This window comes from Anastrepha obliqua, chromosome 2 (genome assembly GCF_027943255.1).
Source record: "Anastrepha obliqua isolate idAnaObli1 chromosome 2, idAnaObli1_1.0, whole genome shotgun sequence".
NCBI lineage: Eukaryota > Metazoa > Arthropoda > Insecta > Diptera > Tephritidae > Anastrepha > Anastrepha obliqua.
The window spans coordinates 95,273,822-95,297,881 of record NC_072893.1 but is presented as its reverse complement, the minus strand read 5'-3'; the positions used below and the strand labels follow the sequence as shown (position 1 = coordinate 95,297,881).

Genomic DNA, 24,060 nt, shown 5'->3' with positions numbered 1-24,060 from the left:
AGACGTGGTAAGTCCACCATCGGCCAGATTTTCACATTACGCCAAATCCTGGAAAAGACCCATGAAAAGCAAGTCGACACCCATCATCTCTTTGTCGACTATAAAGCTGCGTTCGATAGCCCGATAAGGGATTGCCTGTACGCCACCATGTCTGAGTTCGGTATACCAGCGAAGCTCATACGGCTTTGCAGAATGATGTTGAGCAACACAATCAGCTCCATCAAGATAGGAAATAACCTCTCCGAGCCATTCCATACCGTTCGAGGATTCAGACAAGGCGATCCACTGTCATGTAACCTCTTCAACTTCGTGATGGAAGGGGTGCTCCGAAAAGCAGGTGTTCATCGTAATGGCACTAATTTCTACAATTGTGTCCAGCTCCTTGCGTACGCCGATGACATTGACATTATCGGCCGCTGTAAGCGAGATGTCACCGCTGCGTTTTCTGCTATCGAAAAGGAATCATCATGAGTGGGTCTGGCGGTGAATGAGGGTAAAACGAAGTATATGCTGTCTACAACACGGAACACACGGCGTGTTTGCGGACAACTATACCTTCGAAGTTGTGCCAGAACTTATTTATCTTGGCACCGCCGTTAACAGTTACAACGATATCAGCCTGGAGATCAAACGGAAAATCACTCTTGCTAATAGGTGTTACTATGGGCTAAGTAAGCAATTGAGTAGTCGAGCCCTCTCTCGCATAACCAAACTGACACTTTACAAGACGCTCATCATACCCGTGTTGCTTTATGGCGCAGTGTCACAAAGCGATGCAGCCGCTCTTGGGGTGTTCGAGAGAAAAGTTCTTCGTAAGATCTTCGGTCCTGTACGCGTTGGCGAAGACTACCGTTCAAGAATGAACCACGAGCTGTATGAGCTCTACGCCGACATCGACTTAGTTCAACCCTTCGCCATCCAACGCCTGCGTTGGCTAGGGCATGTCGTGCGTATGGATGAAGAAGCTCCAGCAAAGAAGGTGCTCGAGGGCGAAGTCCAAGGGAGCCGACGCAGAGGAAGACCATTGCTCCGGTGGAAAGACCAGGTGGAGGGAACCCTATGCTCGCTTGGTGTACAGAATTGGAGAAGGCGTGCGCGGAGCAGAGGTGGCTGGAGAGAGCTAGTGAGGTCGGCCGTAACTCGGTAACGGGTTGTTATGGCCACCTAAGTAAGTAAGTAAGTGCACATTGACGACGGCGAATATCGCAAACAATGCAGCACTGAGCTGCATATGCGTACGAACTTTACAGTCACATAGACGTAGTGCAGCGAATATAGATTCAGCGGTTTCACTGGCTAGGGACAATGTATACGGTGGCTCACGAGGCAGATCCAAAGAACTTAAAACCCCAATAGGATAATTCGCAAATCGATTTGCAGGTAATAGAATCGCTCGCAATGTATTTTTGAATGTTGCGTAGTTGATTGCATTAGCTTTGTTGTTTTTTTTAGTCCAAAATAGCACGTTGACAAAGCCATTTATGTTTCTTATAGTTGGTGGTAATATGCAGGTAAAAATTTTACAATGCGAAACGGAAGTTTAAAGCAAATTAAATACATTTTGCGTTACATCAACTGGAATTTACCTTCGCCAATGTTCAATAGCTGTTTAGCAAATGTGGCTGCCGATGCATTACCGCTGCAAGTGTACGCGCACATTCGTCTTTAGTGTGAGTTTTCGAATATGTCTCCAAAGATGCAATGCTTTGAGGCAGCGTTAGCTTATTAGATGTTGATATAGGTATTACAAGAAGAGTTTGTCGAAAGTCGCCAGGAGCTACAATAAGAGCGCTACGGAACGGCTGTGTATTAGGTCACAAATCTTTAAGAGTTCGATCAAGTGATTTAGACGATTTCTTCGTGTACTCCAATAGCTTTGTAAATTTTTAGAATCTTAGCCATGCTAAAAACTTTAGTAATGTTACAGGTTGGAGCTTCTAAGGAGGGCAAACACAAAGGGAATTTGATTTCCGGAAGTGCTAGTTTTCGACCATCTATCGTGTAGCCGTTATAGCTGATGAAGCGAGAGGCAAAGCAATTCCATTTTGATGCCCAATGTGAGCCAATACCAAATTGACAAGAAATATTTTGATATTTGTAATTGGAATTGTGTTGTAGGCAAATTTTCGTTCGGTAGACAAATAATTTTAATTTTCTTCAACAGCTGCATGCTAATCTCAAGCATTGCACTGTTTTTCTCATACTAAACTAAACGATCATAAATATTAAATGCAGCACGTTGTGGTATAATCGCGTTTGAATGAGTTTTCGTTGTTGATGGATATGCATCCACACATACATCCGCGATAGCGATCAGTGCTTGATGAGACATACGTATTGTGCGATGAGGAACATGTGGTCAACATGGTGGCAAATATTGTTCGAGTTTGTCGCAGATGACAACTGGCACAGTCGCCCGCTAATTTCGTTTCCTGGTGTTGGTAATTGTTGAGCAAATTAAGCTTTTGGCAAGCTTCTCTGTTTATCTGACATTCTGCGACACTCATCGTTCTCAATTTAGCAAATGAAGTATGACCTTTCACATTAACCAACAGCACCCCAAACAGTAACACTCGGAATTGCTTGGAGGTACTGTGTAAATACACTTTAATGGGTGCTGACAAAAATGTCTTGGAAAATGCTATAAGTGTTGTGTGTGATGGTTCTGCAACAATGTTTTGTGTAGTGGCTGCCGCAAAATAGAGTTTTTGTTCATTTTCAAGATGAACACTGAGATGGATAACATTTAGATGACGGCTGTGAATTTGGAAACTCAAAATACGTCAACAGTCTCATTGGTGCTGATATTAACCTTTTTGAAATTGCCACAATTTCTTGTTTCGTGCATTATATCTATTAACACTATTCACAGCCCTTTGTTGACGTAATTACATATGTACTCGATGGATTTGACAGAATGACATCATTCGACTGTGATATTGGCTTTTAATGTTTTCAATAACAAAGTATTAGGTGTTTTTTTAGCTGCATAGATCTCATGCAGCAGCTGCATAGTCTCTCGATATCGATAATTTTGGTTTGGCAGCTACGGCGAACTGCGTGGACTTTTCTGTTCAATCCGTGGCAAGTCATAATGAATCGTTTGACACCGGTTCTACGTTACCGGAATGACTCGGGTTTTTCCCGACCAAGGGTTGTCGCCCCAGTAAACTAGCCCTGTCCAGTGTACCGCCCCCTACCCCCAATTTATCGTCACAGGAGCAATCCCTCGCAGCATGTTTGTTCCAAATACTTCGCTTCAGAGCTGGTATTGAACCCAACCCTGGACCAGAAGTATTCTACTGCTGCACATACCACAAACGGCTCCACCCGAACTCTACCTCGGTTATGTGCAACAAATGCAACAGGTGATGACATCTTAAGACCTGTTCAAGCCTTAATTCACACAGGGAGGGGTGCACAAGGTACGTGGAAGCAAGGAGTTCCGCAGGGTGGTGTCCTTTCACCCTTGCTTTTTAACTTCTACATACATCTCGAAACTCCATTTGTGGAACAACGTCAAGACGCACGCCACAAATAGGAGGAGGAGCTCGGCTAAACACCGAAAAAGGGTGTACGCGCCAATTATATATATATATATATATATATCGAAACTCCCCCACTAAATATACGGCGACCCTCTTCACCACCTGGACAAAAGAGGTCAAACTGCAACTTAAGGTAAAAGTGGATGACACACCAATGCGGACTGTAAACAACCCTAGAATATTGGGAGTTACCTTCGACAGTTTGCTCCCCTTCTCAGCGCACACAACCGCTATTGCCATTAAAGTGCAACAAGGTCCTCAACTCGCTTGCCTGCAGCACTTGGGGCAAAGACAAAGGAATGTTGCTATCGACTTTCAAGACAATAGGCCGGCCGGTTTTAAACAATGCTGCGCCTGTCTGGTCGCCTGGAACCAGTGAATCACAGTGGACGAAGCTACAGACCTGCCCAAACACTGCCATAAAGACTGCGACTGGATGTCTTCTGATGTCCCTAATACAACACCTTCATGACGAGGCCCATAGGCTACCTGTGAAGGAGCATCATAAACTGCTCAACAAGCAGTTCCTGTTGGGGTGTTACTGCACGTGTCATCGATGCAGACACCTGCTTGAGCCTGAGCCACCTCGCAAGCATGTCAGGAAGCACCTCCTTAATTACGCGGACGTTCATCGGGAGACCCCTACTACCTTCTTAAGCTCCCGACCCCCGCATGCTGTCATCGGAGTCCAATCACCAACCATTGCAGAGGAAGAGCTCCAACTTCCCCGAGAGTCCCGCGTAACATGACACAACTACGTTCTGGAGCAGGTTAAACTCCTACTTATCCAGAATCGACCCCGACATACTAAACATAATATGTCCGGCATGTGGAGGCACCCCGTACGACACTAACCACCTTTTCACATGCCCCATCAAACCCACTCATCTAACACCCCTCTCCCTCTGGACCCAACCTGTCGAAACAGCAAGTTTCCTGGGCCTACCGTTAGATGAGCTAGACGAAGAAATATACTTTGAAAAAATAAATAAAGAAATATGTTCGCGAAGTTCATAGAGTATTCGCGGCACCATCGGGCCTTATTTTTTCGAAATGAGGAAAAAGCTGCCTTTACGGTGAATGGAGAGCACCATCGAGCCATGCTGACTAAATTTTTGTTCCTAAAATATAATCAGCTAAACATCGATGATCCAACTTGCCATAAAGCGCGCTAAGAATCGATTTATTGAAATGTTCAAGCCACAATTGATGCCATACGGGCAGATTGGAAAAAGTAGTCAAAAATTGTACTGATCGAATGGACTATGTAACTCGTAGCCGAGGCGGGCATATGCCGGATATCATATTCAAAAAATAAATGTCATGAAATTATCTGCCAAAATCATTCCAACAATATTTCTATTTTGTATTATTATTTTAAGTTATCAAGCTCTTAAAAAAACACTCCATAGAATATGGAGCAATCCATTGATTGATATCGATTTGTATGTCAATATTTTTCAACCTGATGGTTTTTTATGACCTGGGCATCTCGTTATTATTCTTACACGATAATCTACTTAAAAAAAAAAACCTAATAATTATTTAGGATTTACTAATTGGATTTATTTTTTAACTTCTATGTCAAGTATAATATTTGAGAATTTCCACTATTCGGCACACATTGCTGCCCATTGACCTACCCAAACATCTGCAAGGTTTGCCAACTCTCCCTCACAACCTTTAAACGTCTTCCAATGTCTGCCTTCCGGTCGATGTATGTATGCATTGAGTGTAGCGCACACGTACCAAGTATGTGAGTGTGCTTGAGTTTGCGTGCGTGCCAGCCTGCCTAGCTGGGCCTGACATATTTCGGTCGTTGCAGCATCCCTATCGCTTCGTTGCTTCTTCGTTACGGTCATTCGCATAAATTTAATCGATACGAACATATAATATATGTATATTCGTTTGTATGGTATTCTCCTTTGATTGTAGTCTATATGTATGTGTGGCATTGGTACACATACACTAGAGTGGTTACCTTAGCTTTGTATATTTCTAAAATTGCAAATAGTGCGGATACGTATCGCTTAGTTGCACATTGGTGAGCTGTGAATCTTAATCGAGTTCAAGCTTAGACGGAAATATAAAATAAAATAAAAAATGTAGAAGCAAAGCTCGTATAGGAAAATACTTTTTATAACAATCATATCTATACTTTATTTCCAAAAATCTATTTTTGAATGGACTAGACAGTTCGATAGACGACAACGACAACTAATGGATGACCTGACGTAGATAAAAAAAATGATACCTGATGTACATAAATGTACGTACATAAGTGTATGAGTTGCTTTAGCTGCTGCTTGCCAAATTGAATTATACCAAAATATTATGGTACAATGCCATCGTCAAAATGAAAAAAAAAAGAAATTCAAAAGTACGAAACACGAAATAGCTGTGAAAATTTAACGAGACACAAAATATTAATTGCGAAAATAACTTTTTCTCTGCCTCTGCGTACTTTTGTGTTCACGGTGTCTGCCCCAAATTATGAATTCCGCCGCATACATATGTATATACGTAGACACACATGCATCTACAACAAACACAAGAAAAAACTACAATAATTAAAAAAATAAGTGTTAATAAATCGCTGTCGGAATTTGTACGAAGGTGGCTCACAACGTCATATGCTCCTGCGGTCACAAGGAAGTGTCGTGTAGTGAAAAATTGTCAACCGTTGAGTGTCAATTGTCGACTGTCGACTGTCGGCTGACGCTGTTGTTTTTCGCGTAAAATTTCGATATACGCGCGCGTTTCTCACTTCGTTTTTGCTTCCGAAAACACGATTTTGCGGTATGTGCGAAATTCAAGGCGGTCGGTCCATTGATCAGTCGAAAAACAAGAACATAGAAGAAAATAATGAAAACAAGCATTGCAACCGGAGCATCTTAGTTTCATTGCGGTCGAAGATTTGTTTGTTGGTTCGCCTATAAGCGCTGTACATATTTGAGATCTGTATATTGCAGCCAGCCGAGGCTATATCCCACCACCGTTGACGCCGTCAACGTCTTCTCAAAATTGCTAACGTCAACATCAACGTCATCATCATCGGCCAATAGCTATCAGCAACAGCGACCAACTAAGTGATGTTTTGTTTTTTGCCTTCGTCGCCTCCGTTGCCTTTGACTGCGCCGTCTTCTCCTTCATTGCTGCCATTTTTGCTCGTTGTAGAGATCACTACATAGCTTCGCCAACGACGACGATGTTATTGCAGGCATAATTTCTTTTTCGCCTGACATTAATGGTCGTTTATCGAGTCGCGACAGTATTATATATTTAGAAGAGAATAAGTTGGGGGGGAAAATAAGCAGAGGAAATATTAAACTAAAAAATACTAAAAAAAAAAAAAGAAGAAAACTATGAAGGCGAAAATTTTTCGTACATGCGCGTGTATAGTATATCATAAACCAGACACTTAGTTCTTGTGACACCAACATTTGTTGTTTTCTTAAACAAATTTTCTAGATTTTTTCTCGACGCAAAGTAGGAGTTTCTAAACGTAATGAATTAAGTTCAATTGTGTTCCATTGAAAGCAAAATTGGCATAGATTCACAATTTTTCGCGCATATCTACACCTCATAATTCAAGTGCAAACAATTTTGTAAATTTTTTAGTTAATTTTTAGCGATTATTTTCACCAACTCTGCACTGCTACATTTTTCTTTTTGTTTTTGTTTGCCTTCCTTTTTTCCAAATACAGCAGGTATTGCTGTTGTCGAATTGTGTTGAGCCGTAGGCGTGTGGACCCTATCAAGTGGAGTAGAGACGTGTGACGAAGTTGTTAACCAAAAATACACACAAATATAAATATTAAAAAAAAAGAAAAAAAAAACGTGAACTGCCGCAACACAGCAAATTCTCTTCGAACAAAGCTTCAGCAATTAAAAAAAAAAGAACAAAATTACCGTACAATTCTATTGCGGCTATCAAAACTAAAATAATAAAGCTAATCTAAATAAAGCTAAATTAAGATCACACAAAAATGCCTGTAAAGAAACAAGGTAAGCAACTGTGATCATCCAAACACAGAAAAACTAATTTATAGAAAAAGAAACGGAAACAAAATTTTGACTGACTACACTAACCTCCAAACATTGCGCTAACATACTCGTATCATTCATTTTAATCATCACTTAGTACTAAGTCATGTAAAACCCACTAACACTATTAAATATGTAGTAGCTTAAATCAAACATAGGCAAAATTCGGTCGATTAAAATTCAAAGGTTCTTCGACATTATATTCGATGGTGCTTGCAGAGTAAATGAAAGCACTTTCACATCTGCTGAAACTGCAAATGAAGAGAAACTGCGATAACTTTTTATACAAAAGATTGTCCACTATGCTCTGCATAGTGCATAATACAGCATATGCCAATATGCATCGCTGATGAGCAGAAATGCCAAAACGACGAAATACCAACTTTCTACTGAGTTGAGTTGATTTAATAAAAGAGCGAAATAATTGAGACGAGATACTCGTATGCTATTGAATGTGGCCCGAGAATAAGATCATAAACTCTATAAGCGACGAAAGGCATCGCTTATATAGCCTAGTATTGCCTTGTAATAAAAATATTATTAGAAATAATAGTAATGGTGGTTAATTTAAGCTTTTTGACAAGCTTGCTCATTTATCTATTCATCGCCGAAGACCTTAAGTGTATTTTTTAAAGCTCGATGATTGATTTTGTCGAAATTGAAGATTCCTTCTTTAATTACTGAAAGGAGTTAATGCGAGCATTTTGGGGGATTTGAGCAGTAATCCTCTTAAGTAGGTTATCCTATGTCCAATGACGATTTAAACTTTTAATCTCTGCCCAGTTTCTAATAGTCTCTCACATATGTGCTTTAAAAGGCTCAAACCTGAGCTACGAAATATTGATTTAGCACAAGAAGCGGGTATACAAGCGCGTGTGTAACGAAATCTAAACCTGTAGTATAAATTCCCAAAATGCAGAATCTCGAAAGATAAAATCCAGATATAACCAAACCCTGGCCATACATACTCCGACAACACACAGTCCAGACAAAATATTCCGACAAAAATTCCATACAATTTGCGCGATTTGTGTTAAGCTACTCAACTCTATATGAAATACTCGTATTTACAATTTACCGACGTATGAATGAAATGCCATGATATAATACTACTTTTTCAGTTATAAGAAGTCATTACTTCTTTTCTTCACTCCTTATTATACCAACCATCTGCCGCTTTTTTTCAGTAAGAGCTTTAATGTTTTCTATGAATTTTAGCTTATCGGAATTTAAAGTTGTCGGGATTTTGCCTAGTCTGCATATCGTATTATCTGTATTTTGTGTGGTCGGGATTTTGATATGACTGTTTTAACTGTTGTCTGGATTGTGTATTGTCCGGATTATTAAATGGATTATGTCTAGTCGGAATTATGGAGTGCTCCCACTACAAACACTACGTTCTTGGCTGCCATCGGGTTTAAAGCAGTACCAAATTCATCATCAGACTTGATTAATTATGTGAGACTGCAGATCCGGTAGAGCTACCTGGACAAAGGCAACCTTCGGCTACGAATTAGTTTAAGAATTGCGTGAGCTCCCTTTGGGATAGATTATCTGAAGATCTGTCCCACATTTCTCGCCATCAAGCTTTTTCCTTTTTATACTACAGCTTATATTCAGGTATGGTGTAGGGACTCATAGCTCTACAGAAACCCGTGCTGTCTAATAATGGTGGGAAATTAGCTGCATAAAAGGAAATTTTAATGAAATGATTCACAAACTTCATGAGAAAGGTTATATGTCTAGGTGAACAACATTCTAAGCCAGTGGTATTGCTAGTTTGATGTGATATTAATAAGAGCATAGTGTAGATAAAGAGTTCAATGAGTTCGTAATAAGGGGTGTTTTTTTTAGAGGTTAGGTTTTCAAGATGAAATAAAACGTATATAATTTAATGTTATGGCCAAGAATTTAGCTTTATTATAAAGATAAGGGTTTGCCATTATGTTTTAAAAATGATTTCGGGCAAGTGGCCGCCGCGGCTGGCTCGAATAAATTCCAGCCGAGAGGCCCAATTTTCGACCACTTTTTGCAGCAATTGGGGCCGTATGTCAGCAATAACGCGCCGAATATTCTCTTCCAAGACGTCAATCGTCTCGGGCTTATCTGCGTAGACAAGCGACTTCACATAGCCCCACAAGAAATAGTCCAGCGGTGTTATATCGCACGATCTTGGAGGCCACGCTACAGGTCCACGGCGCGAGATAATGCGCTCACCAAAAGTTTCCTTCAATAAATCGTTTGTTGCGTTGGCTGTATGGCATGTAGCGCCGTCTTGTTGGAACCAAAGGTCGTCCACATCAACATCGTCCAATTCAGGCACGAAAAAGTCATTAATCATGGCTCTATAGCGCTCTCCATTGACTGTAACATTATGGCCGGCTTCATTTTTAAAGAAATATGCACCAATGATTCCCTCTGGCCATAGAGCACACCAAACAGTGACTTTTTGAGAATGTAACGGCGTCTCAGCAATGGCTTGTGGATTATGTTCACTCCAAATGCGACAATTTTGCTTATTGACATACCCATTCAACCAAAAGTGAGCTTCATCGCTGAACAAAAACCATTATTTTCGAACCGCGCGAACCGAACCATTATTTTCGTAATAAATTTGCACGATTTGCAAACGTTGTTCAGGTGTAAGTCTATTCATTATGAAATGGCAAATAAATCAAGTGACAGCTGTCAAAAAGACCATCTACGAAAAAAGTAGTGCCAACTTGAAAACCTAACCTCTAAAAAAAACACCCTTTATGTTTGTAGTCGCAAACTTTGATATGTGCACTAAATAATTATTTCTTTAGTCTGTTGAAATGTTGTTGTTTGTTGTTTGTCCGTACAACAGAGACTTTTTCGATGTCTGTTCCTTTGCTGTCAAGAATATGTTTTTAGATTCAGCTTGGTCATAAATTATATTTCTCACTATTACTTATAAAATTCGAGGCTTCTTCAGCACAAATCGAGACTATCTACCGACATTTATTATGAAAGAAATAAGAAATACTCGTATGTTCCTGTAGATACTTATGTCCAGCTGGGTATCTTTAATCTTCTTTTCCGTGCTCCATTTAGTTGCATTAAAGCGAAAAATCGCAAAAGGATGTGAATACCTAAGCAGTAAACTCTTTACTCCTTGTGGCAACGCTACTCGTAAATGTGTGTAAAAATATTTACTTAAGTGCAAATGGCAATTTGTTGCGCTAAATAACTTAATCGGCGTGCATGTCTCATGAATCAAAGAAAAAATATGAGAAATTTTTATTTTAAACCGGAACTTCGCATTTATGACAGTGGACACATGCCATGTTCACGGTGGGCATAACATCCGTTCCACAGCTGGATGGTTGTTGAAAGCTGGCCAATGTGTAGTACCATATATCCATCACGTGCAAATCACTTGGTGCTAATTGTTGGGCGTTAATGCTCGTAATGCATGCAAGTAAATTTATTTGGCTGTGTGAGTGCATGAAAGCACACACTCGTTGCTTTGAATTTGCATATTGAAATATGGAGTTTTGAACACAATAGCTTAAGCAGGGCAATTAAATGAACGCATGAATTTTAAAAAAGTGTGAAAATAGCGATAAGGCAGTTTTACATAATTTACATACATACATACTTCTGAGAGCAATCATTTGTTGTGCTAAAATGTTGAAAGGTACTTCCTCTTTTCATAAAAGGATACTTTATATAGAAATATAAGTAATTAGTTTGTTTGCTATTTGCTACCTCCATATCCACAAATAGAAAATGTCGGATTTTTTCATAAATGCACCTGTTGAAGAAGTCCGCAAATTCTAAACCTAAACTCTTAAGCACAATAAAGGCTCCAATGGCTTCATACAAAATATACTCGAAGCCATAAATATAGATTTAAAAAACATCGGGGTTTTCTATGCATCCAAAAATTTCTTTTGAGTTGTAGCCATTGTGGTACCTCTAATATATAATATGTATTCATAAAAATTATTGGCACTAAACGGCTAATATTCAAAACTAAGGCTGTAGTGTTTTTCAAGCGGAAATAAACGCTATTCATGAAGCCTTAAATGGCTAAAGATAAACGGAATATCATCAACGGATATCTGCATTCTATCAGACAGCCAAGCTGCCCTACGAGCCCTGGATGCATTCCAAACAACATCAAGGAGTGTCTTACGTTGTCGCCAATCTCTAAATGAGATGGCCAAACAATATCGTATAATCTTGTGCTGGGTTCCAGGCCACAGAGATATACTAGGGAACTGTAGGGCAGACCAACTTGCAAGAGAAGGTACCTGTTTGCCAGACATAAGTAATTTTATGGAGATACCTCTCGCAACTTGTAAGCTTCTCATTAAGGACGCATTAATCAGGTCTACAAATCAGAGATGGATTAGCGTTAACACCTGTGAAATTGCTAGGCAAACATGGCCAACGCTAAATTCACGTCTATCCAAGAGTATTATAAAACTGAATAGACTTCAAATCAGGACCTTAGTAGGGGCCCACAGTGCGGCCGATTCCCGAAAAGCTGGCCAAAACTCAAAAAATTAAGTAATTGATTCAAAATTTCTTACTCGGGGGTTTTCGGGGTCGCTGATTACGAATTTGATCTTAAAATTTTGAAAATCCACCCCCTTCCACCCCTATTGGCCACCCCCTCACGTGAAATAGCGTATATTCAAGAACATAATCAAGATGCATGTAAATTTATATATTTTCGGGGTCGCAAGGTAGCAAGTGGTAGCAGCTGAATCTTGTTTTATTCAGTAACCATTACTTTTTTGAGTAACTTTTAATAGGTTTCAAAGCAGCATATGACGGCGCTGTATTACTATACAGTTTAAAAACTCAAATTTTATAAAAAAATTGCAAAAAATGTATCTACGTATTGCTGCAGCTAAAAATTTTGTGTCGAGATATTGATATGTACTAAAGATTTCTCGTATTTTACTAACCTTCCGAAGATGATTCCATTTGGTTTTGTTCAATTTACTCCATTACAAAATCTTTCAAATGTGTACAACTTTCACTATTCATCGACAGTAATACGATGCTCAAACGAAGGCCACGTTGCGACTGAAAATACAGAGGATATTTAGGGTACAGGACGTTGCTATGAACGGTTTTCACTACTCAAGGCATTACTGTAGCCAACCCAAAGACAAAAAAACTCTATCTAGAAACTTTTTTTTCGACTTTTGGCCAGCTTTTTGGGAATCGGCCGCACTGTGGGGCCCTCACAGGACATTGTCTCATAGGAAATCACGCAAAGAGATTAGGCGTTTACACGCATGATTTCTGTCGTAGCTGCAGAAATGAGGAGGAGTTGGAAACAATTCAACACCTTTTTTGCACATGCCCAGCTCTAGCCAGAAGCAGGAACCGATTTTTAAAATCCTACTTCTTAACAAATATAGATAGTCTATACATTTTAGGTATCAACAACCTTTTACGCTTTGTCAAAAGCTCAGGATGGTTTAATATGGAGAAGGAAATGTAGCTCAGCCCCCGCGGTTCACAACGGACCCATTTCGTGGTCTAAGTGGCATCGTTGTCTCTATGTGCGATGCGGCTGCCAAACCTAACCTAAGCCTGATTTTAGATTTAGTGGCAAATATAAATTTCTGCAGACATTGGGTGCCTAAGTTTTTGGACTTCTTCGTTAGTTCCGCCTATATTTTGAAAATTATTATATATTGATCCTTTGAAACCTATAAAACTCGAGCTCTGAGAGCCAAGCCGGGAACCGCCTTTAATTACTCTTGTTAATTTTCAGCCTCGTAATTTTTCATTTAAAAGTTCCAGCTGAATGGGTTATAGCTTTCTACCAACAAGCACTGATGGATGTCTAGCTCTTTTCTTCTCAATGAAAACTGAGACTGTCATGGCTGCATACATACATACGTGCACGTGGTTCGTCTATGTAGCGTTTGGAATCCGTGATCTCTCAGTTATTTAAATTATGGGTAGACATTTATAAAATGGGTAAATTTTGCGTGAAAAAAGTTGGGAAATATTAAAATCGAATTCCGAAATTCGGAGACCGAGTATATATACCATCTGCTCAAATATGAACGAGACTGATTTAATAAAACACAAACGGTTAATTATTGTTCAATTTTTATTTTATCTCCTTCAAAGTAATCACCATTGGAGGCGATAAACATATGCCAATGTTTTTTCCAATCATCATAGCATTTCTGGAAGGCCGATTTCGGTATGGATTTCAGTTCCTTCTTCGAATTCTCTTTTATGACTTCAAAATGTTTTCCACGGAGCGGCAACTTGAGCTTGGGAAAAGGAAAAAGCCACATGGAGCCATATCAGGCGAATACGGTGCTTGCGGAACGATATTAACATTATTTTTATTCAAATAATCGCGAACAAGACGTGATGCGTGAGCTGGTGCATTATCGTGATGCAAGAACCATGACTTGTTGTCCCACAATTCCTTCCTTTTAAGACGAATGTTCTCGCGCAAACGCTTTAAAACGTCTAAATAATATTCAGCGTTAACCGATCGGCCTTGCGGAAGGAACTCCGAGTGCACCACACCTTCGTAATCGAAAAAAAAAACAGTCAGCATAACCTTAATTTTTGAGCGACTTTGGCATGGTTTTTTTGGGTTTCGGCTCCTCCGGGGAGCGCCATTCCGATGATTGTTGGGCTGTTTCGACGTCATACTCATAAACCTAAATTTCGTCACCAGTTATGATGTGCCGGATGTCCGTATCAGTCATGGCGAGCATTTCCTTAGCGCCAGTTTTGCGTTGTTCTTTTTGAAGAAAAATAAATTAAATTCGTTAAATTCGAAAAACACACTCGAGCTTGACTTGTTGACATATCACGCTGAAATTTGCCATGGAAGCTTATAACAGTCCTACCATCCAACAAAAAATTTATTTTTGCCATATGTCATCCGCGGACCGTTTTATTGATAAAGTCTCGTTCATATTTAAGCATAATTGGCGCGTACACCCTTTATGGGCGTTTGACCGAGCTCCTCCTCCTATTTGTGGTGTGCGTCTTGATGTTGTTCCACAAATGGAGGGACCTACAGTTTCAAGCCGACTCCGAACGGCGGATATTTTTTATGAGGAGCTTTTTCATGGCAGAAATACCCTCGGAGGTTTGCCATTGCCTGCCGAGGGGCGACCGCCATTAGACAAAACTTTTTCTTAATTTTGATATTTCACCGAGATTTGAACCGACGTGCTCTCTTTGAACCCTCAAATTGCATCATCAAAAATTGTTGAAAATGTGAACCAATCATTTCAAAAAAATATCTGGAAAACTGCATGGTAGTGTCGCTCCAAGAAAGCCGTTTCACTTGTGAACAGACGACAGTGCATTGAATTCGGGAATTTTGGAATAAGAGGTCGCCAAATTGTTTTGGATCAAATCTGGAACTGCTCTTGAGAAACAAAATGTTGTTGGTACAGTCAAATACGGTGGTGGTGAAGTTGTGGTGTGGAGATGCATGGTGACAAGCGGTGTGGCTTAGTTAAAATGTATTGAATCGCCAATTGATAAATGGGGGTATTTGAACATTTTAAAAGGGAATTTTAAACGGAGTACCGTAAATCTTAGTTTATCAAGAACGTTTTGGTTCCAACAAGATAACGTCACGAAACACAGAGCAAGTATCTTTACGCTTAGGCTCTGGTACAAGGCTTCAAAACAACTCAAAACACCCCACTGTCGTTTTTGAGCATCTGTAATCACTAACAAGTAAGGAGGTTTTGAGAAGTGTTATGCGGGTGAAGTCCTAAAACATCGTGGCTATACAACAATAATTAATTTCCGTGTTTGTATATTGGGTAGTCGAAAAAGTCTTTTCGTATTTCTAATCAAACTTCAACTCACTTTTTTTGTATTTATAATGAACTTTATTAAACCAAATATGTACCATTTTGGTCGACCACCTTTTGCCATTTTTCTTCTAGAGACATTATTCCATCAGCGTAAAACGTTTGTGGTTTCTCGGCGAAAAACTGCGACAAGTAATTTTCACAGGCTTCTCTTGAAGCCAACTTTACTCCATTAAGGGAGTTCTGCATTGACCGAAACAAATGGTAGTCCGATGGTGCAAGGTCAGGGCTATATGGTGGATGTAACAAAACTTCCTAGCCAAGCTCTCCCAGTTTTTGCCGAGTCATCAAAGATGTGTGTGGCCTAGCGTTGTCCTGATGGAAGACGACGCCCTTCCTGCTGATAAGTTCTGGCCGTTTTCTTTCGATTGCTTGCTTCAATCTCATCAGTTATTGACAGTAAAGTGTAGAATCAATCGTTCGAGCAGGCTGGAGCAGCTCATAGTGGATGATTCCTTTCCAACCCCTCCAAACACACAGTATAACCTTTCGAAGCGTCAATTCTGGATCGACCGGAGCGAGGTGTATCTTTCACATCGAAATTTCCAAAACGGAAGCGAGCGAACCATTGTTGTGCTACACAAATTTCATTGGTGGCTTGCGTGGCATTCTTCCCTTTTTTATACAAAAATTTCAAAATATAGCGAATTTCTTCATTATACATTATATTAGCTATAACTTTTTTTCAACTTCTCCGAATTTAATTTTTTTTGGTTAAACGAAGCTTAAAATGTCACCTTTCTAACACCATATGATATGACACAATGTGTTTGGTAGCACTGGAGATAGATGACTCCAACGACATCTATTGACAAAATACGAAAAGACTTTTTCGACTACCCAATATTATTTATAAAGCTTTTTCCATATGTTTTAAAACTGTACGTAGACTATCTGGTTGCTATATTGGCATGTTACTGGAATTACTGTGAGGAATCTTATTTTATTTTGCTTTTGTATCGTAACTCAAGAATATAATGAAAGAGTAAATAAATAAAATATTTCAACGATAAATTTATATTGTGTTTTTAATCAATTTAAAAATATTTGTAAGGTGTACGCGGATTTTATGTGTGAGGGAATGCTTCCGTAGGAAATTGGAGCCCACATACATACTTACATGCGTTCAGATAGTCGGGTGGCTTTTCACCTTCTATCAACAGTAATCACCTCAGAAATGGCAAGATTGCTCGAACCTTCTTAATACGAGTATGTTAGGGTCCAGCATACAGCAACACAGTATGATTAGGTTCGGTTCGTGGATATGAGGGGAATTAAGTTTCTGAAAATTTAGCTAAAATCTTCTCTGATTCGTAAGTATCTAAGAAAGTCATTAGGGAAATTAGATATTTTTAGAGGGGATACGGTGGTACCGTCAGCACATACTTTTTGCGCATTTTTACTCGTTTATCTATTTACTTGTACTCGTACACTCGGTATGAATTTCACGTGCAACTCATTGCACTTTCCTTCGGTATATAACGTATAGCTTTTTTCATTTACAGTTACATATCTTTTTTGTATTATTTAAGTATTTTTTGTTGTGCAACAAATTGTGCATTTCATTTTCACTCAACAAACAAAAGCTTAGCAGAAAGAGGAAACACTGACCTTCCTTCAACTGTCATACTAATAACGGTAAATACGTGTACATTAGTATGGGACGATTTTTTCGACAGCTTCGGATTGGACATGATATTAAAACAAAAAAGTTATTTGGGAGATCTCAAAATTTTCAAAGAAGCAATTCTTTAACTAATACGAAAATTGAGATGGAGTTAAGGCACTGAAGACAAAAAGTATTATAGATAAAATACACTTTTGTGTATAATTATAAAAAAAGTAGAAAAAATGTTAAAAATAAATTTTTGAAATATTTTAAAATTTAAATGTTACTCGATGTCTTAGTTTGATTTACATATAAAAAATTACATACTGTTACTTTGGGGTTTGTATTAAAAAAAATAACCCTCATAAAACCTTGGTCAATATTCTTCTTCTTCTTAATTGGCGCTATAACCGCTTACGCGATTTTGGCCGAGTTTAACAAAGCGCGCCAGTCGTTTCTTTCTCGTGCTAACCGGCGCCAGTTGGACACACCAAGTGAAGCCAAGTTCTTCTCCCCCTGATCTTTCCAACGCAGAGGAGGCCTTCCTCTTCCTCTGCTACCATCAGCTGGTACCGCATCGAATACTTTCAGAGCCGGAGCGTTTGTATCCATTCAGACAACATGACCCAGCCAGCGTAACCGCTGGATCTTTATTCGCTGCGCTATGTCTATGTCGTCGCTCATACAGCTCATCGTTCCATCGCATGCGATATTCGCCGTTGTAAAACGTGCAAAGGTCCAAAAATCTTGCGCAGAATCTTTCTGTCAAATACTCCAAGCGTCGTTTCATCGGATGTTGTCATCGTCCAAGCTTCTGCGCCATACGTTAGGACGGGCATGATGAGAGCCTTGTAGAGGACTTTACTGCTCAGTTGCTTACTTAGTCCAAAATAGCACTTGTTGGCAAGAGAGATTCTGCGTTGGATTTCAAGGCTGACATTGTTATCGGTGTTAATGCTGGTTCCTAAATACACGAAGTCTTTTACAACCTCAAACTTATAACTGTCAACAGTGACGTGGAGGCCGATAAGCGAGTGCCCCGACTGTTTGTTTGAAGACAGGAGGTACTTCGTTTTGTCCTCGTTCACCACCAGACCCATTCGCTTTGCCTCTTTATCCAGCTTGGAGAAGGCAGAACTAACTGCGTGGTTGTTAAGGCCGATAATGTCAATATCATCGGCATACGCCAACAATTGTACGCTCTTATAAAATATTGTGCCTGAGCGATTCAGTTCTGCGGCTCGTACGATGCTCTCCAACATCAGGTTAAAGAAGTCACAGGCAGCGAGTCACCCTGTCTGAAACCTCGTTTGGTATCAAACGGCTCGGAGAGGTCCTTCCCAATTCTGACGGCGCTGCTGGTGTTGAGCAACGTCATCTTACATAGCCGTATTAGTTTTGCGGGGATACCAAATTCAGACATCGCGGCATACAGGTAACTACTTTCCGTACTGTCGAATGCAGCTTTGAAGTCGACGAAAATATGGTGTGTGTCGATTCTCCTTTCATGGGTCTTTTCCAAGATTTGGCGTATTGTGAATATTTGGTCGATGGTAGACTTTCCAGGTCTGAAGCCACACTGATAAGGTCCAATCAGTTGGTTGACGGTGGGTTTCAGCCTTTCACACAATACGCTCGTTAGAACCTTATAGGCGATATTTAGAAGACTAATCCCGCGGTAATTGGCACAAATTGCAGGATCGCACTTCTTATGGATTGGGCAGAGCACACTTAAATTCCAATCGGCAGGCATGCTTTCATCCGACCATATTTTGCATAGGAGCTGACCTTACCAGCTCCTCGCCGCCATGTTTGAATAGCTCAGCCGGTAATCCGTCAGCGCCCGCGGCTTTGTTGTTCTTTAGCCACGTTATCGCTATTCTCACCTCGTCATGATCAATATTAATCTTCATATTAATTTCGTATTCATTAAAGATAACATGGACTCGAAATTGATTTAATCAAGTGGCTTTTTATTCTTATTTTATGTAAAATCCGAATCTGCTAGGAACTATGCCGGCCTAGTGCAAATACATGTAAACAGTTGCACATAAAAATATTCAGATATTTTAAACTGAGCTCAAAATCATAATTAACATCGATCAATATTGATTGTTTTTTCTTGTTTTTGTGTATGAACATAGGTATGTGTTATATGTATGTGCATATGAATACAACGTACAGTACGAAGTGACTATTTTACAATAATTTTGTTTTGACCCTTCTTTATTCGCTTACATAGAATTATACCCTGGGTATTACATTCATACATACATACACATACATACATGCATCAAAATTCACTTGCTCACTCATACATGGAAGATAGCTTCTTTTTCGATGGTAATGTGTAATTGTGGACGTTTTGTATGTCTTCCATAAAATCTAGCGCTTAGTCAAAGACGTGGTTTTGTGACACGACGTTCTCGAAACGGGTTTTCGCGGTACCCAAAACTTATACACAAAATATTGTGCATCAATCTCAAGTGCTGACATTTAATTAGTTTCCCGAACAACATTAACAATTTTTTATTTATTCCATACATTTCGTAAATTAAAAACCGCGCTTTCGGACCGAACATGAACATTGACAGTGAACGCGAGCAAAGTAGTGATCCTAATTTATTAATGAGTAGCGATAATTGCACATTTCACGATGACGAAGAGGATGACGATGATTCCTCAGCGCCGGAATATGGAGAGGATGTTAAGGATATGCGGGACGTTGATTGCGGCGCCATGAGTGACATCGAAGATTATGGGGATAGTGATGAAGATGATGTTGATGATGACGACGGTGAAGACGATTTTGGGAGCAATAGTGCGCGTGGTGAAAGATCATGTCTTTTAGTTACAGATACAAAAAAAGTTAAAATTAATAGACGTTCAAGTAGTAAGCAACGGGCTAAAAGGCGGCCACAGTACTCACATGACTGGGCGGAGAAAATCCCACTCAATCCAAATAAACTAAGAAATAACAAAAAAAGAGCTAAACAGGTCTCAAAGGACTCGTCTGAAGAGGAAGAGGACTCAGAAAAAGTGCCGCTAAACCAAAGAAAGAATGACGAACGCCCACATGAGTATGAAGAGCATGCTTTAGAATTATTCACCAACCGCGATGAGGTAGCAGAGAGCCAAGTTGAAGTTCATACAGTGCAAGTTATAAAGATTATTGGAAACTTAGGAGATAGCTCTGAGCAAGAGGACATTGATGAACCATTTAAGAGCTTAGAAAGCCCTATAGATAACATAAAAACTACAAATGAAACTACATTAGCATTGAGTGAGAACAACGTCACTAAAAGCGAACTAGTCGTCAATCACTCAAATATTTCAAGCGATGCCGTACAAGTGTCTGAAGAAATCGATGCAAAATGCGAAGGGCACATCGTTGCGTTAGAAGAGTTACCAGACTGTGATGTTGAGATACCTGTACTGCCGAGAACATCGCATGCAATCCATAATATACACGGGGAAGTGGTTGAAGAATTAACAACAAAACTCGATACACAAATTGTTAAAGTGGAATCAGCTACCGTAGAAACCACCGAAGAGTCAGAGAAAAACGAGTATCTACCAAAAGAGAGCACAGAACCAGAGCAGGATCCGGAACCAGACCCTGGCGCTAACGTTAACGTTAGTATCGACGACGAGCGCGGCAAAAATACTAGGGACGGTGCATATTCGAGCGCGCAATGTTTAGATACAGCAGCAGAGCAAAGTGCACACAACGCCAGCCACACTACCCCTACAGCCGCCAGCGTCTTGGTGGACGAAGAAAGTTGGCGCGATAGTGTACGCGAATCCATTGAGTGTTACTACTCCGCGCAGGATCTGCTCGAGTACGGACATCTTTTGAGTAGCGGCCTTAAAACACCAGACATCGAGTCTGGCTACTTTGAAAAGTCCGAATCGGACATATCGCGTGATGAAAACGAAGTGTATACGAATAATCTAAGCAATAGAATTAGACAACGTTCATTTTCTAAATCGAATAATATACAATTAACGAATATGTCCGAAAGCTTACGTTTTGAATTGAACCGTTTTAAATCGATGATCGAATCGATTGAACGTGAACGCATATATGGCCAATCGACGAACGCGAGACAAGATACATTCGATTCGGTACTGAGAGCAGAGGAAAGTTATAATGATGATATGGACGCAGAAGTGGCTGAAACAGCAGAGACTGTTGCCAAAGCGGTGTCGATAACCGTGACGGAATCGGAGGATGCCGAAGCGACTAGGGCAATGGCGATGGATGTAGATGAGGAGGATAACATGGATGTGGAGGGTGCAGTTGGAGGTGACGACGATACACGTGGCTATTGGTCTACCATTTTTGGTCAAGCCAGCCAAATTGAGGAGACTGCACCGGAAATGACGTTGGACGAACGTTTCGCCGATATACAAAGTATGCCAAACCGACTTTTTACAAAACACAAATTAAAATTTATTTTTCAAATGCACATATACTTGTATACACACAGACATATTTGTTTCCATGCAGGTGGCATCATTCCAGCACATTATTATTTATAATGCAATTAACCTAATTTATTTAACCGCGAGACCTATTAAATTGTCAATCTTCTTTACTCAGTTAAGCTTTTAGTGCATCCACATACACATATACAAGCATGCGTCTGCTAATTTGGCAACAGCTTTCTATAGCTCACTTTGATTTCTCTATTATTGCAGAAGCACATCGTGCCCTTGAATTATTAGAGGACTATCATTCGAGACTATCAGAGCCGCAGGATCGTGCGCTGCGTATTGCCATTGAACGAGTGATACGGATTTTCAAATCACGCTTGTTTCAAGCGTTGTTGGGTATGTATACTTATAATATTATTTACGATATATATGGTAGTATGTGAATGTGTATGCAAGACTATCATTAATCTACAAATAATGAAAATAAATAAATCGGTAAAAATTGATAATCGAAGGGAGAGTAAATAATGGTGGAGGAAAATTATATAAATATAAAAACAAATTGAATGAATTATTTGCGTGCACTGACTGCATGTCTTCAAGCATACAATTGAGAATTTTACAAATAATATTTCTATATTTTCTGAAGCTCTTGATTTTGAAGATGGAATTTTTGGGCTTGCTAAATTCATATTAATATTGGCGCTTTTACACCCTTCATTGGGTGTTTGGGTATGCGCTTTGATATTTTCCCACAAATGGAGGAAGTTACACTTTTACGCCGCCTCCAAACTGCATATGGTTTTTACGAGAAGTTTTTTCATGGGGAGACAGAAATACTCGCGGAGGTTTGCCATTACCATAACTGAGGCAAACAACTTTTTCTATCCCTGATATTTCGTGCCCGGAGTTTCGAACCCATACACTTCCGAGTAGTAGCCACGCACCAACCCAATCGGCTACGGCGGCCGCTGAAATTCGATGGGTAGTGATTGGCTCCCAATGGTGGCTTTCTGAGATCAAAGCTGGTGATAATTCCTCAGGGTTTGTTGATCTAAGTTTGGATTTTGTTAGTGAGTTGAATAATATGATTTCTAATGTGTAGTTCTTCTTTCGGCGGATATCTGCAGAGGAGGTGGTATTATATAGCATATAACTTACTAGCGATTACCGATGCATCATATTTCGGCTTACTAAAGCGTGCCATCTACCATTTCATAAGCTCTTGTAGAGATGCGGTGATCCTCTGCATACAGGTGGGAAGGAAATTAAGCCTAACTTGTTTAATAATATTTCTTAATCCCTTCCGGTAAAATTACGAGTTTAGTTCGTCATTGGTTTTTCATGCCATATCGCAAAAATGACGAGCTACACTCGTCATGCATACTGTTGAATATGATAATAAAATTAGTTTAAAATTTCTAGTGTACTGAATTTGGCAACACCTGTTTTACTTGTGGAAATATCACGGATCCCCATCACATATTGTTTACCGTTAAATTTTCTTAGTACAAATCACGAGCGAATTGTTGTTAGTCTGTAAGATTTCAGTCTTAAAAAGTTAATGTGAGTATCGGTCAATATATATTTTTGTAAACGAAAAACGTGTTGTACAGGGTGGGTTTGCTTTTTAAACCACCTATTTTTTTGAGAATGGTAACACAAATGACATGTCAAATGTGTTCATAATTTATTTAAAGGTTTGACATTTACGAAATGGAACGCTATACGCTTGAACAAAATTGGGAAATATTGAAAACCTATTTCCAAAGTGGTGAGTCTTCTTCTTTTCTGATTTTCACATCGGTGGCTACGTCAATAAGCAAAATTATCAGATTTGGGGCTCAGAAAATCCACACGTTACTTTAGAAAAGCAAATGCACCCACAACAAGTCACTGTTTGGTGCGGTTTTTGGGCTGGCGGCATCATCGGCCCATTTTTTTTTCGAAAATGAGCGAGGAGCCGCGGTTACAGTAAATGGCGAGCGTTACCGTGATATGCTCAACGAGTTGTTTCCAAAAATTGAAGAGGATGACATGGACGATATTTGGTTTCAACAGGACGGTGACACTTGGCACACTGCCAAAGTTGCACTTAAACTTTTGGCTACCGTTTTTGAAAACCGAATAATCAGTCGAAATTCCGATATCAATTGGCCGCCTCGGAGCTGTGATTTAAGCCCGTTGGACTATTTTTTGTGGGGAGCCGTTAAGGACAAATGCTATGCGAACCATCCAGAGACGATTGATGCTTTAAAACACGAAATCGAAGTTGCCATTCATGAAATTGGAGCCCAAACAATCGACCATGTGCTAAAAAATTGGGTTGATCGAATGACCTACTGTAAAGCCAGTCGAGGCAGTCATTTTACCGATATTATTTTTCATTCATAAATGACAATTTTCAGTCTTCAAAATAAAAAAAAAAGTTTCAAAAAATATTGATTCGTTTTTTTTTATAGCCGATTCAAAAAGCAAATTTTACATGGCCCACCCTATATATACCATAACGGATAAGATTTTTGCAGACTATGAAGGTCAAGGTGATGTAACAATA

The 24,060-nt window shown here is 39.7% G+C and overlaps 1 protein-coding gene across 18 annotated transcripts in view; it reads left to right on the top strand.

Moving 5' to 3' along the window:
- The window catches only part of LOC129237256 (disks large 1 tumor suppressor protein), a 182,237-nt gene that overhangs the window by 12,594 nt on the left and 145,583 nt on the right, over positions 1 to 24,060 (top strand). For 14 of the 18 annotated variants that reach the window (XM_054871861.1, XM_054871866.1, XM_054871868.1 and 11 more), the window contains exons 1-2: positions 19,477 to 21,480; positions 21,768 to 21,899. In XM_054871861.1, the coding sequence (XP_054727836.1) occupies positions 19,644 to 21,480; positions 21,768 to 21,899 (1,969 nt within the window). In that variant the 5' untranslated portion in view covers positions 19,477 to 19,643. Of the gene's footprint in view, positions 1 to 7,255; positions 7,557 to 19,476; positions 21,481 to 21,767; positions 21,900 to 24,060 lie in introns of those variants that run through there. The other 4 variants (XM_054871869.1, XM_054871872.1, XM_054871870.1 and 1 more) reach the window with 2 other exon arrangements.